The sequence below is a fragment of the Sander lucioperca genome, chromosome 6 (assembly GCF_008315115.2).
Source record: "Sander lucioperca isolate FBNREF2018 chromosome 6, SLUC_FBN_1.2, whole genome shotgun sequence".
NCBI lineage: Eukaryota > Metazoa > Chordata > Actinopteri > Perciformes > Percidae > Sander > Sander lucioperca.
Genome location: NC_050178.1, coordinates 34,676,534 through 34,702,181, shown reverse-complemented (window position 1 = coordinate 34,702,181; position 25,648 = coordinate 34,676,534). Strand labels below are relative to the sequence as shown.

General features: G+C 42.8%; 1 protein-coding gene across 4 annotated transcripts in view; it reads right to left on the bottom strand.

Moving 5' to 3' along the window:
* The window catches only part of LOC116034163 (plexin-A1), a 218,965-nt gene that overhangs the window by 8,315 nt on the left and 185,002 nt on the right, over positions 1–25,648 (bottom strand). The window contains exons 16-27 of one of the 4 annotated variants that reach the window (XM_031276718.2): positions 25,311–25,478; positions 21,063–21,156; positions 19,682–19,918; positions 17,690–17,833; positions 16,191–16,425; positions 11,861–12,009; positions 9,779–10,035; positions 6,537–6,603; positions 3,216–3,362; positions 2,784–2,943; positions 2,179–2,282; positions 1,881–1,989 (exon numbers count right to left, since the gene is read on the bottom strand). In XM_031276718.2, the coding sequence (XP_031132578.1) occupies positions 1,881–1,989; positions 2,179–2,282; positions 2,784–2,943; positions 3,216–3,362; positions 6,537–6,603; positions 9,779–10,035; positions 11,861–12,009; positions 16,191–16,425; positions 17,690–17,833; positions 19,682–19,918; positions 21,063–21,156; positions 25,311–25,478 (1,871 nt within the window). The remainder of the gene's footprint in view (positions 1–1,880; positions 1,990–2,178; positions 2,283–2,783; positions 2,944–3,215; positions 3,363–6,536; positions 6,604–9,778; positions 10,036–11,860; positions 12,010–16,190; positions 16,426–17,689; positions 17,834–19,681; positions 19,919–21,062; positions 21,157–25,310; positions 25,479–25,648) is intronic. The other 3 variants (XM_031276723.2, XM_031276724.2, XM_031276733.2) reach the window with 3 other exon arrangements.

Sequence of the window (25,648 nt, the reverse complement as noted above, 5' to 3'; positions counted from 1 at the left end):
TAAAGGGTAACTACCGTTTTTTTCAACCTGGATGCTATTTTCCTATGTTTTTGTGTCTAAGTGACTGATGGGAACAACAATCTTTGACATTGGTCCAGTATTCAGCAAGATCAAGAGTTGTGACTGTTGGAAAAGTGGAAAGACGATCTTACTCTTTAACAGAAAGGTCGACCTCCTTAGAAATCCTTTCCATAACGTTGTCAGACACTTAGAATATTGATCTGAGCCTGTCAGTGGCAAAACAACCACTTTTGTGAAGGTAAATACAAGCTGGACAATTGCCCTACATTGTAGCTTGTTTCGCTGCTGCCGACTGCAGCGATCTTGCTTAATACTGGACCGGTTTCAAAGATTGTTGTTCCCATCAGTCACTTAGACACAAAAACATAGAAAAATAGGGTCCATAACAACAAAATGCAATCTCATCTAACCTACAGAAATCTCAGTTAGACTATGTTTTGCATAATGCTTATTGTGAGTTTCAACCAGGGGCCTTTGGTTGAGAAGGCAAGGTGTTATTAGATAAATATAACATGATTACATACATCAAGCAACCCATAGCTTGGTGCCAGTCTGTAGTTTATAAAAGTATAATTCATTTTGTCTTAATCACCATTTCAAGGGGAAGTGCCTATAAATTAAGCTACATACAGTAGGTATAAAAAACATGAATAAGAAATCTGAGGCAGCTACAGAGAGCAAAATCTCTGTGTGAAATTAAAAGCATTTCTGAAAGGTGACAGCTCCTTCCACTTGCATGTCACTCTTTCATCCGAGAATATATTTGTCTGCCACTCTCTCTCCTGCTCCCTCCCTCCCTTTGTTGGACAGTGATTCCCTATTTTGTGACACTGAGCATTACGCTTTCAGTTTGATTGCTTGTCATTTCCGTGACAACGCAGGAAAGGATTGAGAGGTTCAAAATGTCGGAGGGGAATGTGAACCAGGGAAGTACAGAGTAAAGGTGATAGGGTGTTAGTGAGTATTTATGTGTATGACACGGTGGCAGAGCTCAGGAACAGAGTTACTGTACACCAGAGAAGGATTTAGAAAAAAAGAGGTGGAAAAGGAGATACTTCACACCTATCATTAACATATGCCTTATGGTATCTGGATTGTGTCTATTTGGTGTAAAAATGCATCTCCATCAGACATATTCCAGAATTATTTTTTTGTTGTTCTTTCCCAAAATGAACACCATTAATTGCTTTCATTTAAAATATTTTTCTTGGCAGTTTGTCTATCCTGACAATCCATGTGTGACGACTGCATTGGACCTCACAGCTACACTCTTCTCTGCTGTGAGCAACCATGACCTCAGCTGTATATACAGTATGGTCTCAAATGTGCTTGGCCTGGCATTGGAAGAGGCATTGCATAAATCACATGTTGGAGTTTAAAGGATCACTGAACATGCAACAGGCTCCTGCACTTCACACATACATTTTTCTCAGTGGCAGAGCCAATCATTTATCTGTGGTTCCATTACAGTTTGGCCCTGCTGTCATACTGGGCTTAACAATGCGGGGTTCCGCGTTAATCTCCTGCTATAAAGCATGGGGAAAGTATATTAGCAACTTGAAATCCATTCATCTCAATTACTTTACATGTTGGTTTCACGTATTTTTGTATTAAACTATATCATCACCAAAAAGGCATGCAAGGTATAAAGGGGATCAGAGAGAAGAGCCTGTCAGTAAAGGAGGTGGACAGCCAGCAAGCAACAAGGCACTGACAATTCTCTTTGGGATGCATGATGAAAATTGACAGGGAATTCCTCTTAATGCAAAAAAATGCATTTTGCTTAAATTGAGTGCACACATAGATACTACACTTGTACACACAGACGAACACACACACACACACACACACACACACACCTTCTCTCGTACCATATCTGCTGAGGGACTTGGTGAATGTGGAGGAGTTGGAGATGTTGTAGGCTGAGTTCTGTTTAGGCACCAGGGCAATCACTGAGCCATCTGTCACCTGAAACAGGATTGTCAAGATCAGTTAGCAGTGCACAACATGTCCAACAGCAAGATCATAGTCCAACCACACAAACAGTAAAATAACTGAATTTATTTTCAAAATTGCTACTTTACTTGAACACTTAATGTGTAAGCAGTATTTTTTTAAATGATGTATCATCACAACATTTATGTTGTGCTTAAGCACCTGGTAGTGAGCCAGGGTGTTGAGTCTCTTCCAGTCGTTGTCTATCTTGGTGGTGACATCCTCGTCCTGAAGGATGATGCGAGCCATCCTACCCTGCCGCCATTCTGTGTCACACACACACACACACACACACACACACACACACACACACACACACACACACACACACACACACATATACAAAGGAAATACAGGTAAGGTTGGGTATGTTTGTTTAATATAATGATATAAAGAGAGAAACAGGACATGGATTGCATAGATACACTAATTAAAGTTGCTGTGACTAAGGATGCAGAGAGAAAAGTTCATTGACTGACTAAATTAAAATGACTGAATTAAAATGGGTACAATACATATATCATTTTAGTGACTTTTGGCTCCTCACTTGAATGTATTTTTGTACAAAATCACATCTCTCTAAAGCCCCCACCTGCTGCTTCAGAGAGCCCTTGAAACGATTCCCTTTGTACCCCCTGTAGTAGTGCATCTGTGCTCGGAGTGTGTGTGTGTGTGTGTGTGTGTGTGTGTGTGTGTGTGTGTGTGTGTGTGTGTGTGTGTGTGTGTGTGTGTGTGTGTGTGTGTGCAGCAGTTATCCCTCTCCTTACCCAGGTCCATATCAGAGGCCTTTGGTCTCTGGGAATATGGTGTGCCCTTGTACACAGCGTCCAGCAGCTTCTCCTTCACCTGCGTCACTGTGTCACAGTTCAGGCTCTTCACCGTCACCTCCGGAGCGTTCTCATTCTCTGGGTTCACACAGTGCAGCGTCTACAGAGGCGGAGGTCAGAGGTCAGAGGGCAAAGGGCACAGGTCACATTTAGACCAGGAAGTCAGCACAGACTGGGAGCATTAACTATGGCTATGTGGACCCTGCGACGATTCTTTACCTGTAAAAGCTAACACTTCATACAGCAGTTTAGAATCAAGAATACTGGACACATATTAAATCCACGTCAATGTCCTGTATGAGCTGTATGTGTGCATCTGTTTCATCCTCAGACACCATGTGTCTTTCAACTGTTTTGGTTATGTGTACTGACCAAAGTCTTGTAGTCAATCTGCTGCCTGATGAGTTTGTCCTCGCTGAGGGAGTAGCGGGCCTCTCCTGTGATCGAGTCTATTGGGCCCTTTTCCATTTGCTGCTTCATGGCGCAGTACAGCATAAAGAGAGGCTCACCAGCACACTCCTGGAAACAGGGAAAGAAAGTGGTAGAAAGAAGTAGGAAGAGGGAGACAGAGAGGAGTATAACGCGAGAAGGAGATAGATGAAAAAAAAAAGTAAAAGGAGAGAAAGACAGATTGTTAAAATGCGAACTACGAATGCAACCGTGCAAAACCTTTACCTACAAACAAGTACTCAACAGCAAAAAGTGCAAAGCTTTGCTGAGCAACTCTTCCAATTATATTTCTAATCTTCTTTAAGCCAACCACAGCCAGAGCAGTAAAGGATGAGGCCATGGCCTGTGTTGGCTAACAGTGCGCTGAAAACTGACAGAGAACAACACACACACCATTTTTCTCTCTCTCACACACTCCAGCTTCTCCCCAGTGTCTCTTCTTTGGGAAAAACACCCTTTGTAAATCTATTTGTGTGTGTGTGTGTGTGTGTGTGAGAGAGTAAGTGAGTGAGCAAGAAGGAGAGGAATCAGAGAGAGTGTGAATGAGTGGCAATTGATGGAGGAGTTAATAGAAGGTTAACGACTGAGGGGTGAAAAACGCTTGGAGAAGCACTTTGGTGTGTAAGACGTGTCAACCAGGCAACGAGCTCTGGGATGTTGGGCCCCTGTCTCTCTTTCACTCACTCTCTCGCTCTCTTTTTCGCCCACTAGTTATGCTGGCCTGCCAACTAAGCACCGCCTGCTTGTACAAGTTCATCTGTAAAGGATTACTCCAGTTATTACGACTTGGGTCTTATTTTTTGTACTTTGCACTAATAGCATTGCACTCACTGAGGAATGCAGCAACATCGCTACGGAGCGAGAAACAGGAGCAGTCAGACAGGTTTTTAATCCCCAGGTTAGAATCTTTATTAAATGGCAAATAGGCAAACAATAGAAGTCAATAGAAGTATCACCCAAACTGTCCGTTGTAAACATCACGTTTTATAGACCCAAATCTGGTTCAACTTTGACCTGCCTTACTAACTGTGGTTATGAGCCCCCAAGTTTCCTGTGCAATGAGGCATTATCAACTGACATTTTGGTTAGGCTCACTTTTGGTTTCACCTTCAACTAAGTAGTTTAATCAACCTAAAGGGTTGCTGGATAAATCTGAGGGACTGTGAGATAATTAATAAGATTGGGAAAAATAGTAGAAAAACTGCAACTGCTCAGCAAATTATTTTGAATTTGACTAAAAAACACAAAAGAAAAAAACACAAAGTCTACTTGCTAGCTATTTCGGGAGCTTTCAATATCATCTTATGGTCTTCCTCAGTGGAAACTATAGATATTTTTTTCTCTCACTTTTCTCTAATCCCTGCTTTTTTATTGTAAAATACTGAATAATTTCACATCTTCAGGCATCTATTAGAATGGAAAAAGAACACTTTTTGGTTAAACTGCTCGCAACTCAAAGAGATGTAACATGTAACCTGTGACGAGGGGTCACAAGAAGATATTTCTTAATTTTAAAGGGCCATGAGTCAAAAAGGTTGAACACATCTGTGTTGTTTTGTTTACAACAACTCGTTGGAGCGATTTTGTTGTGTTCTCGGTTACTTTGGAGAGTACGTCATGGATATAACAGCCAAGTTAATATACTGGAATTACCATTTAAAGACTTTTCCAAATGTTCTCATAATCTTACCCAAGTTATTGCTGTTGAACCAATGATTCACATTTTCTAACTGTCCATCAAAGCTTTAAAATGCCACTTTGTGCCTTGAGACAGAGGAAGTGTTTTGGAAGCCCTGCCCTCCGCCCTTCAGCTGGGTATGTTCATGCACATGTCAGTCATCTTGGTGAGCTGTCAGATGAACTCTGTTGGATAATCTGCACTGCCTGCTTCCTATGGAGAACACACAACACTGGCCGATGTCCTCTCTATCTAATAAGTGCTGCATATTAGCCCTTTAATAGGATAAAAACATCTTTTTTAATCTTACTCCTGTTCCCTTTTGTAGGTAAAAGCCTAATCTATTTCCTCCACTACTTGACTTTTACCATCTCTATTTACACCTGGCTGAATCTTGAAATTGTTCCAGGCATTTCTCTTATGTGACCCCTCAAAAGTGGCGCTGAATTGCAGAGGTTACAGCTGCGTCTTTGCTTCAGTACTCAATTTTTTCCAGTCCCTCCATTTCCCCCTCTCACTTTCTCTTGCACTCTTTGTTTGTGTTTTTCATTATAAAACCTTTTTCACATCCCCAATACTTCCTCTCACCCATTCATAACCATTTCTGACCATTTTCACTCTGCATCCTTCCACCTTTTCCTGTCCTCTCCCTGTTGTTTTTGTCTAGTCTAAAGTTCATAAAAACAGCTGTTAGAAAAGATCCCTAACAGCTTCCCTAGTAACCCACTCCCCTGTCTGTGAACCCAACTCTGGCTGTCAAGTCCTGAGCCAAAACACACACACACACACACACACACACACACACACACACACACACACACACACACACACACACACACACACACACACACACACACACACACACAAAGCTAACTGGGACCCCTGCGGGCTTGGCTGGTCTGCTGTCCACCAGAATGCCTGTCCTGGCGGGGGTTTAAGGCCCCACTGCTAACTGATTAGCTGCAGCAATGTTTGAATGTAGAGAATGTGTGTGTGGAAACAAGAATTGAGCACAGTTTAAGCCTCAATAAGTCTCTCTGGTTCCATATCAGAGGGAGAGGAATTCAAAAAGAGAAAGAAAACATACACACAGAAAGACAGCGAAATGAGAGTATGCATTTGTGTAAGATCTCTGCCTTCCTCTTTTGCTAAGCCCCAAAGCTCTGAAGTGGGACGGACACACACACACACACACACACACACACACACACACACACACACACACACACACACACTTTCCTGGCTGTAAAATAATCCAGTGAGGGACACAAAGAGAGGACAGGTTATTGCGACAGACAATGGTGATCACATCAACATGACCAGCTGTGTCTGAACAGCGCTTCAGACCGCAGTTTCCTAAATTATGAGAGAGGAGAATTAACCACATGAAAGGCAGAGGTAAGGGACAGGTAGCCTGCTGCCTCTGCCTTATCTAATGCTGCAGCTGTGAATGTGGAAGTGTGTGTGTGTGTGTGTGTGTGTGTGTGTTAGTGTGGCATTTTTCTATTCTCAAACAGCATCTGTGTGTATCTGTGTGTGTGTCTTTGTGTGACAGACAATTTTACCTTGAGGAACTTGTAAAGCAGGAACGTGAACCAGTTGGTGAGCATCTTCTCGGCGACTGACTCCGTCCTGGCAGAGAGATGAAAGGAAGGGGAAGAGAAAAGGTGAGGGTGAGAGGGAAATAATAGAAAAAGAAAATTAGAAAGTGACAGTCAAAGAATGGAAATGAAGAGGAAAACAGAAGGGGAGAGAAAACAAAAACGAGAATTTTTAAGCAGCACATAAACCTCTGCACAAGCCACTGGTAGGTTTTGGAGTGTTCCCAAACTGCTCCTCCCTGTTTTAACAAGCACACCCAAACAAGCCCTCCTCCCCCCAGCTACAATCTCTGGGCATAAACCAACACTTTCATCATAGGTGGAAAAGGCATTTAAGACACGCTCGCACATCAAAGAGAACACGTCGCTTTATCAGTCGTCGTGTGGTTAGCCTTCAAACAACCGAGCCCTTTTCCTTGCTCTCCTTCTCCCCCCCCCCGACCCCCGCCATCACATTCAAACAAATTAACTTGGCAAAACAACCCCCTCCATTTCTTTCATTGTTCCTTACATTTCCCCCAACTCCAAGCAAACCCACTCGTCTTCATTAAAAATATACAGCAATTAGTATAATTCGCTAACTTCTCGCGTTAATCACAAACCTGCCGTGTAATGAGGGGAACCTCTGCACGTGCACGCTCTTGAGCAGACACACGTGAACAACCGGCGAATGAAAACAGAGCAATTAAAAGGCATTGTAATTAACGGACTTATTGCACCTAACATGTTAAACTGCTGAAAGGGAGACCGGCACCAAGGGTATGTGGGGAAAAAAAGAGAGTATTTCTCCCTCTATGTCATCGTCGTCAGATTTACCTCCTCGCTTTCCACCATCCTTCCTTTTCACATTAGGGAGATACAGCACTGCTTAATTATTCATCCCTTGTTTTCACTTAGGTAACTGGCGGGTGCACAAGAGAGCCTTCTGCTGAGTTACTGGGTTGTCTAACTGGACCATATTTCCACACTTTCTGTTAATATTAGTCTTTTTGTCATTAGCAAGGCACAAGGTGCAAAAAGGTGAAGAAAGGTATATTCTGAAATGACAGCATAGGAAGATATTTTCTTGTCAACTTTGCCAAGAAATTCAGTTTTTTTCCGACAACAATTGAGGAATAGTAAGCGAATAAAGGGAAAAGACAGGAAACTAGGCCAATCTGCTAGTGAAACCAGTGAGGGCCTGGAGCAGGAACGAGACGTGAACTCCTACGCTTCCGCAAGCCTGCCCGTTTGACTGTTGAGTGTTGTTTGATGTATGTGGAGCATTTATTTTTCATGGCTGTCAGCAATATATAGCAGATGAAAGATAAGGCAACAGGGAACGGAGGGATGGAGGACGATGGAGGCGAATACACCTGGACAGAACACGCTTTTGGGCATGTCAGGACATGATAGTGGGCAACTTGTAACACCCTCTCATTCAGGGAAACTACATCACTGCACCCATCGTTACAACATTTATAAATATACTACAGAAGGAGGGGTTGATGCAACTTTCCTGGCCACACACAGTGAGTCCTATAATGTGCAAATCAAACCAAATGCACCCAATGCAAGAGCGTCATTTTACCATAGGGGATGGAAATCAACATGGGAGCAGATTAAGTCTTTCTCCTTTGCTTTTTTGTGTACATCTAGAAATAAATAAAAATGCAGAAAAAATACCAAACCAGGGTGAACCATGTGTAATAATTGCTGAGCTTATTAACGCCAGCTCCCGAAGCTAGTGTAGTTAGCAGGGACAGCGTATTGTGACCGTTCGCCCCAAGAGGGGATTGGAAAAAGGCTTCACACAGGCACACTGGCTGAGAGTAATTTATTTGATTAGATTTTTAATTAAATATCTCTCAGAGAAGAAGGGGAGGAAAAAAATGAATTTTTTTTTTTTTTATCATTTAATGTCTAATTCCAATTTATTTGGAGACAGGCCATTTCTCTAATTGCGTCTTGCCTTAAATACGTGCATCTTTACTTGCCCTTATGTCTGCAGTGGCTCCTTTATCCTTCTCTTCCTCACTCTGCCTATCTACTCTCTCACCATATTGCACCTTCCTACAGCCTTTCTATTCTTCCTTCCTCTACTTTCTCTCCCCCCATGTTTCTCCTTCCATCAACTTGCCTTCAGCCCAAGTCTCCCTCTAGACATGTTGCCCTCTCTTTCTGTCAATCATTTCTCTCCCTCCCTCTGCTCCATCTACCTTTCTCTAGCTGCCTTTTTTCTCTTTCCCCACACATCTTCCCCCTTTTCTCCTTTACCAACCCATTATCTCTCTATCCCTCGCACAATACCTTGTAAATCTTCCTCTTCTTTTCCTTTACATCCCCTTCATCCCTCATACTTCTCCCCTCTCTAACATTCTCACTGTGCATGTGTGAGAGAGGAGAGAGCAGTGTCTGACTGCGGCTCCATTGGGAGTGTGTGCGTGATCAGGGGTGTAATCCTCTCTGACAGGGACAAGGTTCAGAGATAGAGACAAGGTAACGTCACATAGGCCTCTAAAAGCTACAGTCCCAGTCCCCTGCTCCATAACTTCAGCTGTACGAGAAAAAACAATTTGCTTGACATTCTCACAGAGCATCATCTTCTCTTTTCTATCATTTTCTGATCTCTTCCTATTTTAGCACCACAATGAGTATAACTATCTGCTTGGTTTTGCATATGCATTACCATTTGTGTGTTTGTATATTTGTTGTTTTTCCAGTGTGGTATATCTCTTGGAGGATTATTTGTTGGAGGTTTGCGTGTATGTTTGAATAATGTTTATGTTTGGCTGGTATTTATGTATTTTGAGAGATGATGGTGGGTTAACGTGCCGGAATGTTTGGTTTATTGTTAGTTAATGTGTCTGAATAATTCCATGAGGGACGGAGATAAAATTAAATATTTATTCAGGAGTGCTCACAAAATAGGGACCAATAGCCAGTGATAAAACTTTTTTGTTGTTTTTGCTTTTTGAAGGCGAAATAGTCAAGGTGCCCACTTTCAGTAGGGTGCCTCTTCTCAAGGACGCCCTAAACCAGTGAGAAGTATGATAAACAACAAGGAACGTAACCTCAAGCTTGAACCCTCAGTGGGGAAACTATCTGTGCGACATGTTTTTGTGCAGAGTCCGAGACACTTTCAAAACCTCTCTCTCTCTCTCTCTCGCTCGCTCTCTCTCTCTCTCTCTCTCTCTCTCTCTCTCTCTCCCTCCCTGTTTTCGTACCTTCTGAGTAAGAGCTTTGGGTGGTTCTTGCTCTCCAGATTTTTGTCGATGAGGTCAGACAGGAGCTGTTTGAGGACGCCCGTGGCGTATTCCATCTCCCCCTGCAGCGCCGTCATGATGAGGGAGGCCACATTGCCCCGGTCTCGCATGGAGAAGGACCGCTGCGCCTCCAAGGTGCGGATGAAGGTCAGCAGGAAGTGCTTTTTGGTCAGCATCTGGCCAAACAATGTCAGGGCCTTCTCCGTGTTAGCAGGGACCTGGAGAGGAGGGCACAGAGGTGATGATGAGGAGGAGTGTGAGGAGAGGAGGAGAGGGATGGTGGATAGAGGAAAAGTAGCCATCGGTTGGACATGGGGTAGAGAAAAAACAAAATGAGGGAAGGGAATGAAGGTAGTTTAAAGGAAGCAGAAGAAAAGAGAGGGAATAGAGTGTAAGAGAGGGTTGGAAAGTTAGAAGTTGGGAAGATAGAAGAAGAGAGGTAAGCGCAGGAAGGAAGGAGGAGTAAGAGAAACGGTAAAAGAAAAGGGAAAAGGGCAGAATATTAGCGGTAGGGCGATTTAGAAAAGAGTGAGGTAGGGGCGGATAAAGAGGTTGAGATCAGGATGAAGAGGAAAATGTGTGTTATAGTTGGAAATGGATTCATGAGTATGAGTGAGAATGAGGAATATTAGATGCAGGGTACACTGGCAAAAGAGCAACATGTGCACACACGCAGACACACTCACACTATTCCTATCTACATACGGGGGAAATCAGCTTACAGATGCAACCTTAAAACAAGGCTTTCAGGGTTTGCACTCAATTTACTACGTATTAGTGTGCCAATGCTCTCCCCCATTTTCCCAGTTCACTCCCAATTCTCTCTCCCTCTTTACTGTACCTCCCTCCATCCCCCACTGCCCCTGAGGGAGAAAAACGGAGGTCTGAAGTGAGAATGTAAGCTTCATGCTGTAATAAGAAATTGATCTGCTTGCTAGCGCACTACTGTGGCCTGTGATTGCCTGGGCCATACAAATGAAAATCCAATGCCGTGCTACACTATCCCCTTGGAATACAGTTGATAGCATGAGCAGATACTGGCCGTCTCAAAGCCCCCTCCCTGCATCCGCCACCATACATGCATGTCAGCGGAGCACAAGTGTGCAGTTCCATGTGATGCATGTGTGAGAGAAACAGAGAAATGATGGAAGTACGAGTGCATGCCGCGTTACAGTGTCCATGCAGCCTGGCGTCATGTGAGTGATAGAGTGTTCCCTCTTGAGAAAAGAGCATTAGAGGAGGGGACAGTGTTTTATTGAATGTGTGAACATTGCTTTCTTCAGGAGCCTCACACAGGCTTGGTCCTGTACAGGCCATCTATCACCTGTACCAAGTCTTAGTGGCGCTTCGACATTGCTCACTCCCCAAAAATGAGCCGTCCCTTCACTGCATTACAACAAACTAGGGCTTGCCCTAAGAGCTTCTCTCAACCAAGTTATTTTTCCTAGTTTCTACTAGTTTGGGCTTGAAGCCTCTTCTGCCTCGAGCTCTTGACTAAAGAGCTGTTCAAGAAGAAAGATGTTTGGGGGATACATCCAGATAGTCAACCTCTGATACTATATAATGGAGATTCTTATATTAACCAGCTACATCAAATCAGTCTCTAAAACATTTTATTAATTGTTCTTCTTAATTGTGTAAGAATTCTCCCTTCCTCTAACAGAAGAACTGTGCTTAAGTGCTGTTAGATTTCCACTTGTTTTGGTCTCACTGTGGAGTTTAGATATCTCAATGTGTGATGTAACTCTTCTAAACACTACACTGATCAAACCCAAGTACAGATAAAATACACTTTAAAAGCTATAATTCTTTCGAAGCTGTAAAAATTTGTTTGGAAAAGAAAGAAAAAAACTTTATAAATTCTGGAAAATTTGCAGATCAAAACAAGAATCTCCACTGGATTTATGCTTAGCTTTTTTCCTTCCAGGCAAAATCCTTTCTTCAAACAGGCCATTTCTAATGACATATCCAAATAGACATACAGTACAACTTTCTTTCATTCATTCAGTGTGTGTGAATGTGAGTGGAGCGCTCTCTACTGACCCGTACCTCCATCTCCTTGAGCACAGGATGGTCCTCAATCCCAGGAAAGAGGACTCTCATGGCATAGGTGCGGTAGTCCAGGAAGGGGATTCCTGCTCCATCCAGCTCCTGAGTGAGTTCATGGATGTCGGTCTGCAGCTCTGCAAAGGCTGTACCAAAGAACAAATACATGCGTACAAAGATATCATGAAGGTTGTTTTACTGTGAGTTTGAAGTTTTGGTTCAAATGACATAAAGATTTCCTAAAAATAGATATAGACTAAAATCATACAGGAATGAAAAATAATGTTTTTTTTTTTTATATTTGTAGTCTTTAACATTGATTTCTTGATTTTGACGACAACTTATAATCAGCCTTCAGTTTGGCATTTAGCAATCTGTCAGCAGTGGCCCAACACAAAACTAATTTAAAGACACTTTGAAGACATTCAAAAAGTTGAAATTGACTCTAAAGCCAGTCTTTATCTTGACTTTGACTAGTCATGCCTCAGTCAATCTGATTTCCAGCAACAGCATGTTTTAGAGTAGAAAAAGGCAACTCAGGGGAAAGTGAGGAAAAGATGGAGGCGTGTGGTGGAGTAGCGGCGAAAAGCAGCATTATGCCATCGCTCTGTGCTGAGAGCAGAGAGAAAGATGGAGGGAAGAAGGAGAGGGAGGAATAGAGGAAAGTGTTGTGGTACTCAGTGGCTGGAGGGGAGTTCAGGATGGAATGGCACACAGAAACTTGAGCCTGTGAGTACACACACATTACAAGCTGCCACCTCACATGCTTGTACTCCAGCGCGCGCACACACACACACACACACACACACACACACACACACACTTACCTGTCTTGCCCTACAGCTGAACACATAACCTAGTGCCCAGATGATTAATGTGAGTGCATGTGTCAGTGTTTTTACACATTTTCCATTCCCAGCGAATGTGTGTTCTGACCCCGTTCTGTATACTCTAGTGGCTTCATAAGTCCCATCTAGAGGGAATAAATTGGATCAAATCCATTCTCTCACTCACATTCTATACAATAGTGCATATATTTTGTTGTACTGCCTTGAATTTATTGTATAAATACAAAGCTCCCTGAGGAGAAAATATACAGCTTTATGGTTCCATTAACTCAACTGTGTGTGTGTGTGTGTGTGTGCCCTATAGTGTCACCCAAAATACACCAACACATGGGTACACAACCCAAACAAATAATGAACCAAAGCCCAGAATAACAGATGGCTTGTGTCACCCCTTCCCTCTTTTCCTATCTCTCTTTTACTCCCTCTTTCTTTCCTTCAAAGTGACATCTTAGAGGTCACCCCTCTCTCTCCCCTATCATTGCCTCTCCTCTGCTACAACCCTCCATCTTTCCGTTTGTGTGGCTCACTCACGCCATCCATCTCTCTCTGCATCTCTAATCAGTCTCTTTTGCTCTAACCTGCCCCATCTCTTCTCTTAATTTATTTTATTTCACCTATACATTCACTATTTTGCTTGTCTGCTCCATTTCTGTTTGCGGCTCTCTTTGCCAGGACTTTCTTGGAAAAAAGGGGTTCACTCAACCTCCGTACTACTTTCCCCCACATATTCTAATCACTTCCTTTCTTTTCATTGCTGTCCTCTTATTTGACCATCTCCTTTTGCAGCCAAATAATTATCTAGCATTGTCTCCCGCTATCCTCATATCAACTTCATTCTCTCTGAAATTTAAAATTCTTGCTTTAGTACTATCTGCTTCCCCTCTTGTTTTTTCCCCTCTCTCTCCAATCCTTCCTTTTTCAGTGCTCTTATCCCCTCCCGTTCTCCTCATACAGGTTGTCGGCCTTATTTATCTTCCTTGCTCCGTCCCCCTCCTTTCACTCATCCTGTTGTCTCCTTCTAGACAGTGGTGACAGTGGGGGGCAGACAGGGTCAGGGCACCTGGACTCACCACCACACACCCCAGTCAATCATTGTTTGACCTGTGGTGTGAGTTACCAGTACCAATAGCCTCTTTCCGACCAAGTAGTTACAGGAACGTAGTTATAGGAACAGTCCACTTCTAAACAGTTCTACTAACTACTCTACCCCAAAACCGGTTTTGCCATTTGCATTCACACTGGCCAAGTTGCCATAGGAACTGGTAGGAGGGGTAAGGGAGTGACGCAAGCATGGCAACGATCTTGATAGCGTCTTTATAGGATCCTCGGCGGCATTCAAAGACTAGAGTACTTAACAGAGAAACACAGAAGACGAAGGCTCCAGCGTAATATGATCCTAATTAATATGATGGAACAGAGCGCAAAAGGCAAACAAAACGACGGGTAAGTTTAACTAGAATCAACAATGTTTGTCTAATGAGTTAGCATATGTAGGTGAATTGCAACAGACAGTGAAGAATATGTACTGTTTGTGTTTCAGACGTTGCTAGGTCACTAAGGTTTCCTATGCGGAAAAAGGAAAAGGGAAAAGACCCTGCCCTGAAGTAGGAGCTGAAAGAGTTACAGGAACTGCGGTCAGAGGAACTTCATAATCCCCAAAATGGTCCAGTCGTAACACAAGAAAAAAAGCGTTCTAGGAACGTTATGTTCTAGGAACTGCAAAAATCCCTCCGGTCGGAAAGAGGCTATTGTCAGATAATCACACTACATTGCCGTTTCACTTTACTTCATTTGTTCAGCCTGACATTGTGTTAGCCGTTGGGAGAGGGGACATTTTCTTATGTGTTGCTCTGACCAATCGGTATTAAGTGATATGTCCTTCCTGCCGATTTCATTTTCAGTTGACACAGGAGCTGCGGTAGTGGTTGCTAGGGGAAGATAACTTTGAAAAGTTTATAGTTGAAGCATTATTTCTGTAAATTGATTTACAACAACTTGTTCAGCTGTGTCAATCTCATATACGCTTGTTGCCATTTTTGTAGACGTTTTTTAATTTATTTTTTCATGGATGCCGCTAGGTAGCTAACAGAGCGACAGAGGACAATGTTGCCATTTTTAGTCATGCCTACAGAGCTCTGATTGGTTGACTGTTTCTCCAACTAGTCGAAACAGCCAGTGAGCACAACAGCAGAATGTATGATGTGCTGAACACATCGGAGGTGTGGGCATCACTTTAGAGCTCTGAAACCAAGATACATTTACAACACAAGGACAGTCAATCAAAAAAAGACAAGTTGCATCATGGGAAGTGTAGGATCCGGCCTTTTTGAAGCTTAACCCAGGGAAGTCAGGATATCTTGGCCATTGTTGCATTAACTATGACCATTATTTTTTATGTGTCTCCCATATTTATTGAAATGCATTGCTACATTGCAACAACTATTAAAAAATAAAAAAATATACTGATTATCGGTCAATACTGAGTCTGAGCTAATATTTAGATATGGTTTCTGTATGTTAGTGCTGCACAGTGCACCTTTCCAACATAAACCGAACCTGCAGATCATCTTTGGAAACCCCTACTAGTAACTAAAGTACTTGCACAAAGTATGTTGTTTTATTTGATGTTTACTAAAGCAGTGCAACAAGTGATCTTGAATAAAAATGTATTCTGATGATCATGGTTATCAGTATTCTCCTTTTCTTTCTCCCCATCTGCTTCTCTCTTTCTTGCCAGACAAACCAGTAACAGGATCAGTAGACTCTCACTGGATCCATGCTGTTTCCTGCCAAATGAATATATGCTAATGTACTGGTGTGTAAGTGTCTCTGCCCCTGCTTTAGTCGTTGCCAAACCCCTCCCTCCTTACTATCCCTCACTTTCCCACCTCTGTGCCCTGCATCTATCTAACCTCCATCTCTCTCTCCCTCCCTCTCTCAGTGTGGATGGTAGTGAGGCCAGCCAGGCAGCTCTCTCATGGGGTAGAGAGCCAACATCTGGTGGCTGGCTCAGATCAAAGTACTCCTCTGGAAACACACCAACACGCACACATACTCGCAAACGCACGCACGCACGCACACACACACACACACACACACAGACACACACACACACACACACACACACACACACACACACACACACACACACACACACACACACACACACACACACACACACACACACACACTGCTGCCACCTAACAGCAGGGGGACAGTTGGCAGTGAGAGGGAGGGGGAAATAGAGAGTCAAAGAGAAAGCAGAGAGAGAAATGGATAGGACTATTGAATGGGAGTTGTGCAGCTTTTGAGGTAAGCTGCAGTGAGGGAGAGACTTAAACAAAGTTATTTGGGGAGAGAACCAAGTAAGGAGAAAGATGAAAAGAAACTAGGAGAATACATGCATTATGAAAATATCTTTTGAGGTTTGAGCGGTTAGAGCCACACCCCTCTTATGATCAGGTTTTGTCCAAACTCACCTTCCTTGCACTCAAGGGCCACCCTGGACTCCAGGTTGTCCATCTGCAGTTGCAGCCGTTTGAGGGTGCGGTCCGCATCCCGTGATTTTCTCTTATAAGCAATCAGCACCACAATGATAACCAGCAGGAGCAAGCCACCACCTCCTCCGATACCAATGATGGCAGGCAGGGTGAGCAGGCTGTCGGAGTATATCTGCAAGGTCCCCGGTGAGTATTCAAAGCCTCCAACACGCACCTGGTAGAGCGACACCAACAGAAAACTTACATTCTCTTGACACCACATTAAACAAATCTGTGGGTCTGTTTGCAACAGAATTTGGCAGGGTTCCAAGCTGAAGCTGTATACTATCTTCATTTATGGTTAAATTAGATGTTGATACCAAAATTAGAGCTGTAACTATACATGATGTGAAAATCATACAGAAACATTATTTGAGCATTTTTTAATCATCTTCATACAGCTACAGTTCCACATGATGGCAATTGTAGGCCTACACCTGTCCACAACCACTATAAATCAATTATAGTGATTAAACATTCTGCAAGGTGCTAGTGCTAATTCCCACATTGCATTTATACAGGCAAACCAAGCTGTGTCAAGTTGAGCCAAGTGCAGGCCAAAACTCCCCCAAAGCCTTTATATCTGAGTTGGGGAAGGCAACAACTGTCCCCCAGGGCTGTCTTTGGAACCAGTAACACAAGTTTACACAGTCACACACCCATCTGACTTTCAACCATATCACATCGTAACAGTCCTGGCTGGTCCCCCCCCCACCCACCCCCACCCCCCCGTCTTCTTTTTTTTCTTTTATTCCATCTTCAACTGGCTTACATCTATGAAATACCAAATGGAGGTTTAAAAATAGACACAGACCTCTCACGCCTACTAGCCATTTTTTGGTCTCTATTGAATATCAATACTGTTCAAATCCCAAGGAGGATGCCAGCCAAACGAGACCGATCAAAAGCTTCTAAGACATAAATACAGTCGAAAACACCGCCAGCAGTATAAGAGACGGGATGTGTGTGTTTGTGTGCATGCAGCTATGCGAATGTGGAAGAGAAATCTAGAGTAATTAAAGAGATTTAGGTCTGATGGATGGGAAGGAAAGAATGAAATGAATGAATGAAAAGGCAGGAAGTGGGGGATAAATACATCCCCTCTCTTTATGTCAGTCCACAGCGGAAACAGCACTGAGAACAGGAGCTATAGAAGAAGACGGGCTGAGTGGCTGAAAGAACTGTGAAAGCCAGATGCTTTAGAGGTGGCAAGAAAAAAAAAATCAAGCAGGGTGTTGAAATAACAAGTTACTCAAGATATAAAAATGTAACTTAGAGAGGGATGATGCCCCTTTTTCAGGTTTTGTATGGCTGTATCCAAACACCTTACACTGGGTGGTCCCATGCTTTGTGACAAATCAAGTCAACATAAAGACACGTCACACAGTGGAAAACATTCAACGAACAGTAATATAGACAAATATTAAAGTTTAACTTACAGTGACTTTGTGTTCTCCGGTCAGGTTGGGCCATTCACACAGCAGCTGGCTCTCAGACAGGGTGAGAATGCAGGGCGTCTCACCGATCAGCACTGTGTAGTTCAGCTTAGCGTTTCCTGGGGCTGCAGGAATTAAGTTACGGCCCTGGAAACAGACAGGCATGCTTCGGTTACTTACATAAGGTCTAAGTCTACGGTGGTCCACATAAATAGAATATTAATCATAGAGTATAAATACAAAAGGATTCACTTTAACTGTGATTTATGTTGTCGAAAAAACTTCAGTTGTTTCTGATTGACACGCAGGGGTCCGTCAATAGTTCAGCCATTGCTCTAGTGTGCAAGGTACTTTAAACTGCAGGCAGCCATAGCAACAGTACCTCTGCACTGTATATCGGAGGAAACACTGCACAGAACTGACTAGTCGTTTTCTAACTAAATTACCAAGTCTGTGACAATGCTCTTGAGTTAAAAATGTAACGAAATTACGACATACTGTATACTACGTACTAATGTACTAAATCTAATCAGCGATTAGATTATTTGATCCAGATCTGGTGGATAAGGTCTGGCACAAGTAAAAATGCTGTCCAAAGACCGTAAAAATGTGTTGGTTACGTAAGGGTCCAGGAAAGTACAATAACTACATTCTATAGAAATCCCCCCTCTCCTCTGCTACCTCCACCTACCCCTCCTCATCCTAACTCGCTGTGCTTTGTGGAGTGGGATGAAATAATTGCTGGAAAATCTTGATGAACGTCTAATTTCTCTGCAATTATCTAATAGGATGCCATTTCTGTGCTGCTTATTTCTGCAATTCTTTACTTGGAGCATGGTGGGATAATCAGAGCTTTTCATTATAGAATTATATTTAAAGTTACAGGGGAGAAAGGAGTGATTCTTCCTTTCTAAAACTCCGCCCTGATTGGCCAAGAGAAAACAGGCTTTCGTTTTCCGTGAAATTGCATGATAATTTTCTCTCTCGCTCCTGAGGCTTTGAAGTTCGAGGGGAGAGGTGAAATGACAAAAGACAGCGTAGGTGGGTGGGGCCTTCATAAATGAACTCTGTATTCAAATTTGTACTGCCTCTATGGCTAAGGGTAAACATGGCTATGAAGTCTCTCTTTAGAAGTTATGTGATAGAAATCTGAGCAGGTGGCATAGCAACGCATGGGTCCACTTTATAAACATTTCTTTCCTTTGCACCTGATTTTAAGGGGGAGGTTTTGGTAGCAAATGTTTTTTTTTCCCTGAAAGGTCTCCAAACCCCACTGAAGACAGCAGGCGAAGAAATAACATCTTTCAAGGTTGTGGCACATCTGAAAGACGGCTGTGTTGAAAGGAAAACTCTCAAAGCAAGAGGAAGGAGAGAGTAACGTCTCTTTACAGGAATGTTTGGAGCAAATCATTTCAAGTGCCTGTCAGTCTCTTATCAGTTGTGTTGGATGCTGACTAGGAGGTCGCTGCAGCATTTTCTAAAATAACTATTTGTGAGTTTGAGCTTTTAATGTTGCTGACGATACTCAACATTACTGGAACGCTGCTATCTGCTATTACTGCTCTTCTAGTGTGTCAACTGAGTGCTAACACTCAGCTATCCTTCTTCTTCTTCTGCCTCTTCCAGACCTTACAGAGTAACCTTCGAAAAAAGCTTTGATGCAAAACCACCACAAACTCCATCCTGACATCATTCCCTTAGACATAAGTACCCTTTTCCCCCACCTATGCCTATAAGAGAGAGGACAGACAGCAGAAATAAAATTAGAAAGGTGACGCAAAAAAAAGGAGACAGGAAGAAACACCAGACAGAACTAATGAATGGGAAGACACAAAGAGAGGAGAAAGGTAGAGACGGAGGTAGAAGACATTAGAAGGGAAGCTGAAAAGAAAAAAAAGTCAAGATTTAAAAGAGAAAGGATGTGATGGATGTAAAGCAAAGCAAGGTAGAGACAAGGCCAAAACAGATCAATGCTAAGAGCAAGAGGCAATTTACCTTGAGTATGAGCGGTGAGCTGGGCTTCAGCTCCAGCATGCCCGAGGGGCTCAGAGGTTCGAACACGGGGTCCGGGTGGTAGCTGAAAGTCTCGTTTACCACCAGCACAGAGCGCACGTCATCCATGACAAAGCCGATCTCATCAGGACTGCTGCCGGACTCCGAGAAGCCTTTTTCAGATCCGGCCACAGAGGGCGCCAGACACACCATCACGGTGTTGTTGACGACCGTGCAGTTCTAGAGGAGGGGAGGATGGAAGAGTAAGGGGAAAAATAGGAAATTAGAAGAGAGGAAAAAAATAAAAGGAAGAAGGGAATGTGAACAGGGGAGAAAAGTTTAATGTTTAATGAGGTCTTATCTAACAACCTTTCTACCTTGTTTACACTGTTTGCAGTATCGGCAATAAATAAAAAAACAGTAGATTTTTAAATGATTACTCAAAAGATCAACGAAGTTAACTTATACCTAATCAACAATATATAAGATGGCTGAAACAGGGGTTATGTGATATGAGTGATTAAATCTCTCCGTAATGACATAATGAGGAAGAGGCTGGCTTAATAACATCAGTGTTGTAATCATTGTTGATATCATCTGGAAATCCCCTGTGGGGTTCGACACTTAAATCAGTCACCGATGAACAAATTAGACTGTAATGACTCACATAAAAACAGGAGAGGTCAGCCAGTAGCTATTAACAATAACACAGCAGTTTTCAAAGCATGGTATAGCCTTACATTATGTTCTATATGTCACATACTAACACACTCACACACAAAGGATGTGTCCAATCACAAAGACACAGAACGCAACTGTGTTTATAGGTCAACAGAAACAATAACCAAACTAAATAAAACATGACTGCAGAGAGTGGGACAAAAGAAATAGAAGGTATATTTTTACTTTCGGATAAGAGCGGGAGAAAGGTTAGCTAAGCCCCATGGTGCTAGGTGAAGAGAAGGGGATTTGCCAGAGCTGCTTTATTGCTGGTTGACATTTCAAAGGTTAAACTGCTAAAAGGAAATTCAACATCAAAAACAAACAGAAAATGGGCCCTTGGCTGGTTGACCGACAGGTCAGGTGTGTGCGTCTGTGTCTGTGTCCCAGGAGTGCGGGTATCATCTGAAAATCAGTTTTTCCACAGAGAAGGAGACAGCAGAAAGACACAGAGAGAGAGAGAAAGAGAGAGAGAGAGAGAGAGAGAGAGAGAGAGAGAGAGAGAGAGAGAGAGAGAGAGAGAGAGAGAGAGAGACACACACACACACACACACACCTGTGTGTCTATATTGGTCTTACTCCGTCTCACTTGCCAAGTCAAGTCACTGTTTTTTTTGTTTTGTCAATAAAAACTGTGTGCGGGTGTCTGGATCGGACCACTTACATTTTCAGACTTGGCAGCTCCATACTTGGCTCTCATTTTGGGCTCCTTGATGGTGGCCAGATTGGTTCCAGTGATGGTCAACATGGTTCCTCCACTATAAAAAGAGTAAACAAGACTCATTGTAGAGAAAATCAGGACAAACACAATTATACAATGTTACTGGGAAAATAATACCAATTCTATGTGCACTTTTGTGTCAGACATTCATGTATCTCCCTCTGTACTTTGTCTTGCATGGTCTACATGCATACACTATTCAGCAGGCATATCAGTAGAGATAAATGTTAATAAAGCTGTTCTCTGTGGGAGCCAAGAGGGCCCTCCAGTTGGTGATTTACCATTAATACTCGCTCCTGCAGTAGCCTTTCGCTCATGGAAGCCCATTTTCAGGTAATCATAGCAACGCTAAAGTCCTTGCATGAATGTTAAAAGCTTCTTCAAACCGATATGGAAGCTGGAGGGAAGAATAAGCAAATATGTTTTTTCAAAGTGTATTAAAGTTACACTGCCATATTTTTCAGCATGAGATACACTCAGCAACTGCACCGCTGTCAGTGATCTGACATGTTTTGTAACCTTTACACCTGTGACCTATTCAGATCTACTGTATGTGACGCTGACCAGCAGAGACATGGGTAATATGGGTGAGAGTCCTATTCCCCCACACAGCCTTCTCGACAGCCTCTGCTGGCCTGAGAGGCTGAACTTTATCTTGCGTGAGGTGTTCTGACAGCAGCTAAATAAGTTAGCATACAACCTAAAACTAGAGTTGGGTAAGGCGCGGCTTGAAGCCTAGTGCCAGTGTGAGTCACCACTGGCACCAATGAACAAAAAAAGCAAATGATACACTGGCCGCTCCTGTATATTGCTAGGTTTCACACAGGCTATGATACACCAAACAAAAACAAAGCATACTCTGTAGTATTGTTCAAGTGCTGCAAAGCAATCTCTGCTCTCTCTGAGCAATGGCAGAGGACTTGTGATCTACTCAACTTAACATTAGATTCATTCCATGGTGGAACTAGAGCATCCTAAAATGTAAATACATGGACTCAGGGCACACAAGACAAAACTTCCAAATGCAGGGAGTTGGCTGTGTTTTTCGGAGGCCAGATGGAGCGGGATGAGGCCAGTCCCAGGCCTTAAGGTGAAAGTGGCCCTGGGAAGGAGCTAGCAGGACGAGAGGCGAAAGAGGGCTCAGGGTTATTGAGAGGCTTATGGGAGGGCGACAGATGTTGGAAGTTGGGAATAGAGTCTGGTGTGAAAAGTGAGCAGACAAAGGAATTTAGGAGATTTACATACAGTTACGCATTTGTTGGTGAAATAGCAGAACGTAGGGCTCAATAGTTAACAGGGGTAGAGGATAAGAATCTTTTCCACACATACAGTGTACACTCTAATAGTAAACTGAGTGCACTGCATTACACTGCGTAAACAAGGTGGAGTGTCATGCATTCTCCACAGTGCCATGTGTCCGTGTTGTTAGCATGAGAACCTCTACCTGAAGGGAGGGGAACCAGTCTGAGTCATGTCAGATTTGTGTTTTGGACAAGAGAGGCTCAGCGCTGTTTGAAACCCCCACCCCCCTGCAAAAGGGTCACCAAAGGGGACGCGGCGACAAAATAGCTTGGTAAATAAAAACGTGATTGGCCTGGAGAACCATGCACCTCCTCCTATGGGAGCGCTGAGTGAAACATCAAACACAAGCCGAGTGCCGAGGTTATTTCCACCCCAAGGCTGGAACCAACGCTTTCGTTTCCCCTTGCCTTCCCCTTAACATTTGTTCATCCCATTCTAAATGAGACTTCTCATCCGCTAACACCTCTATAGCATGATGAGAGAGTGTGTCTCCCTGCAGAGTTTTTAACGCGGCTCCCATTTTCACCTCAACCCCCTGCGATGATGCAGAAGTGGATTGTAACACTGTCTGAACAGACCGTGTGTCTAGTAAAAAAAAAAAAAAAAAAAGCTGTCCTGAGAGGTGATACTACCAAATAAATACTTGTAATATACTATACACAAGCCAGAGTTGCTTTAACACTAGAACGGCCATGACGGTCATTTTGACCGTTTTGAAATTTATATGTGTAATAACTTTGCTGAATAAAAAAATACAATCCTGCTGCTGCCTGACTTTTCCTAAAAGAGTCTGTATTTTAATTTTAAATAGTTTTTATATACATTACACAAAAGGCAAAGAAAATAGAGTCACTTTTACCTATTTCGGCCATACACGGTCATATTGACCGCTCGGATTTTCGCGGTATTGTTTTTAATTTTTCGCGCGGTTGAAGATGCATCTTGGTTGCTTAGTAACTACCATAGTCTCTGTCAGAGCAACGTAACTAGCGGTCTCGAGTAACAAGTGTAGGCATCACCGATGGGACGAAGGCAAAGCCAGAGTCGGTAACGTAGGCTACTACGGCGTGGATGGACTCAGTTCTGAATCAGAAGGCAAACACCGGGCGCTCGCTCTGTGAAAGGCGCGGAACACGTAGATGGCCGGTGGCTGTCTACATGTTCATATAACTTTATACATCCTCGAACTGGCTGGAATCATTGCACACATCCTCTCCAAGGACTGCACCAGCAGTAACATTGTCCGGAGGAAGTTCATGCAGCAACTGGCAGAGGAGCTGAGAGCGGAGTTTATGGAGGAAAAAAGGGCAGCGGCTCACGGTCCGAGCAGCGCTGCGCACCGCAGCAGACGCCAAAACAGAGGCAGTGCCAGGTTAGGTTATAGCTAAATGTTCAAATAAGATACTTATAATTGTTATTTGGCTGTTATGAGTTAAGTTGAATGGATTTGCACACCATATTTTTCGGGATATGAATGTATGAAATAATTACGGTTTACTATGCCATGATATGAATTATTTAAACACGTATTACTACTCAAATGTATAATTAAACTCGTTAAAATGTACATTTCGGTGTAATTACGTTTTTCTAAAGATATCCTAACACAATACATAATACAATATCGCAATTAGGTATTTATCATGAAAGATTATAGAGTTTGGAATCTGGCGGTCAAAATGACCGCTCACGGCAGTTCTAGTAGTTATGGAATTCCGGCACTTCTAGTGTTAATGACAAGACATATATGACCCCTTCCCCCTTTCCTGATAGATTTAATATAGGCCTTTACTTATCATATGGACAACATAGTTCATTATTTAAATACCTGCTTGTATTTGAGAAGTTCAAGTAAATGCAACAACAACAAAAAACATACCGTAAAAAAACTCAGGAAATAAAGTAAGACATATTCCTGGAACTATACTTTTGAAGTAAATGAGACAGTCAACAGTGTGTGTTTGTGTTTGTGTGTATGTGCTGGCTTCATTTCTGAGCTGATGAGTAGAGGAGTTTCTAGGTCATGCTGGTGAGCCCATTAGCACTTGGAAGCTCCAAGCTTTTTTTTTTAATTTTTTTTTGCCTCCACAACACAGTTTGTGTTTGCACAGGAAATCTTCCTGTGGCTATGTAGTCTCATTTCAATAAGTCAAGTAATATTTACAGATACATCTCTGCTGCAGCTCATCAACTGTAGCACTGCACTGCTTCAGGAGCCTCCTTTACTGCTGTTCCCGCTCTCAAAGTTTTTTCTACTTTTGAAACATAAAGATAAACAGAATAAATAATATGCCTTTGAAAAGCAAACCGGAGTGAAAATGGAGAAGAATGTTTAGGTTGGTTTTTTTTCTTTTCTTCGAGACATAGCCGGGGAGTATGCTAGCAGAATATTTCATTCATCACATACAGAGAGTTCCTATTTTGTTAAGTTGGCTGTGCTCCTATTAATGTATATCCCAAACACAACCACAACCAGGGATTAATAATGTATTGATGCATTTGTATACGTTCTATATATGTGCATCAAGCAGAATTGTAGATCAAACACTGTGTTAGCGTGAATTATAAATAATGAAATAATCATATGATACAACGAAAGCTGATGGAATTAGTTATATGGTGCAGCAGGACTTCAAAAATACATCAATTTATGCCAATATTGCCTAGTTTTCAAACCTTTCCTCTGAATTATTCAGTGTGTATTACTTTCACGGTTGGCATGCACCATGTATGCAATATTGGGAATGAATTAAACAATCATGCAGTCTCGGTTTTGAGATAGCGGTAAGCTTCTGCTACGCAACACAGAAAATCCTCCACGTTTATACAAAAGGTTCATCTTTGCTGATCCCAGACTAGCTGAGGGAAAGGCCCTGATTGTGTCCTCACCTGGCGATACTCCAGTCGGGCTCGATCTTGAGGATGGTGGGATCGTCCGAGTAGTTGAACTTGACCTCTGGGTTCCTCAGCTCAGCAGAGTTGATGTCCACCATGACCGGGGTGGTGCCAGGGGTTTGTCCCGCCGGGGTGACACACACTATCTCCTTGTTGCTCCGCCTGAAAGAGCAGGAGATGAAGGGAGTAAGGGAGGACAGGAGGGAACGAGAAAGAGAAAGACAGATTTTACATACAAAGGATGCTGATGGTCTCTCTTAAAGTAGACTTGTGTGCTCCAACTAACGATACCAGAAGGTCTTGAAAAGGATTTTGAGTATTTGGGAGCGGAC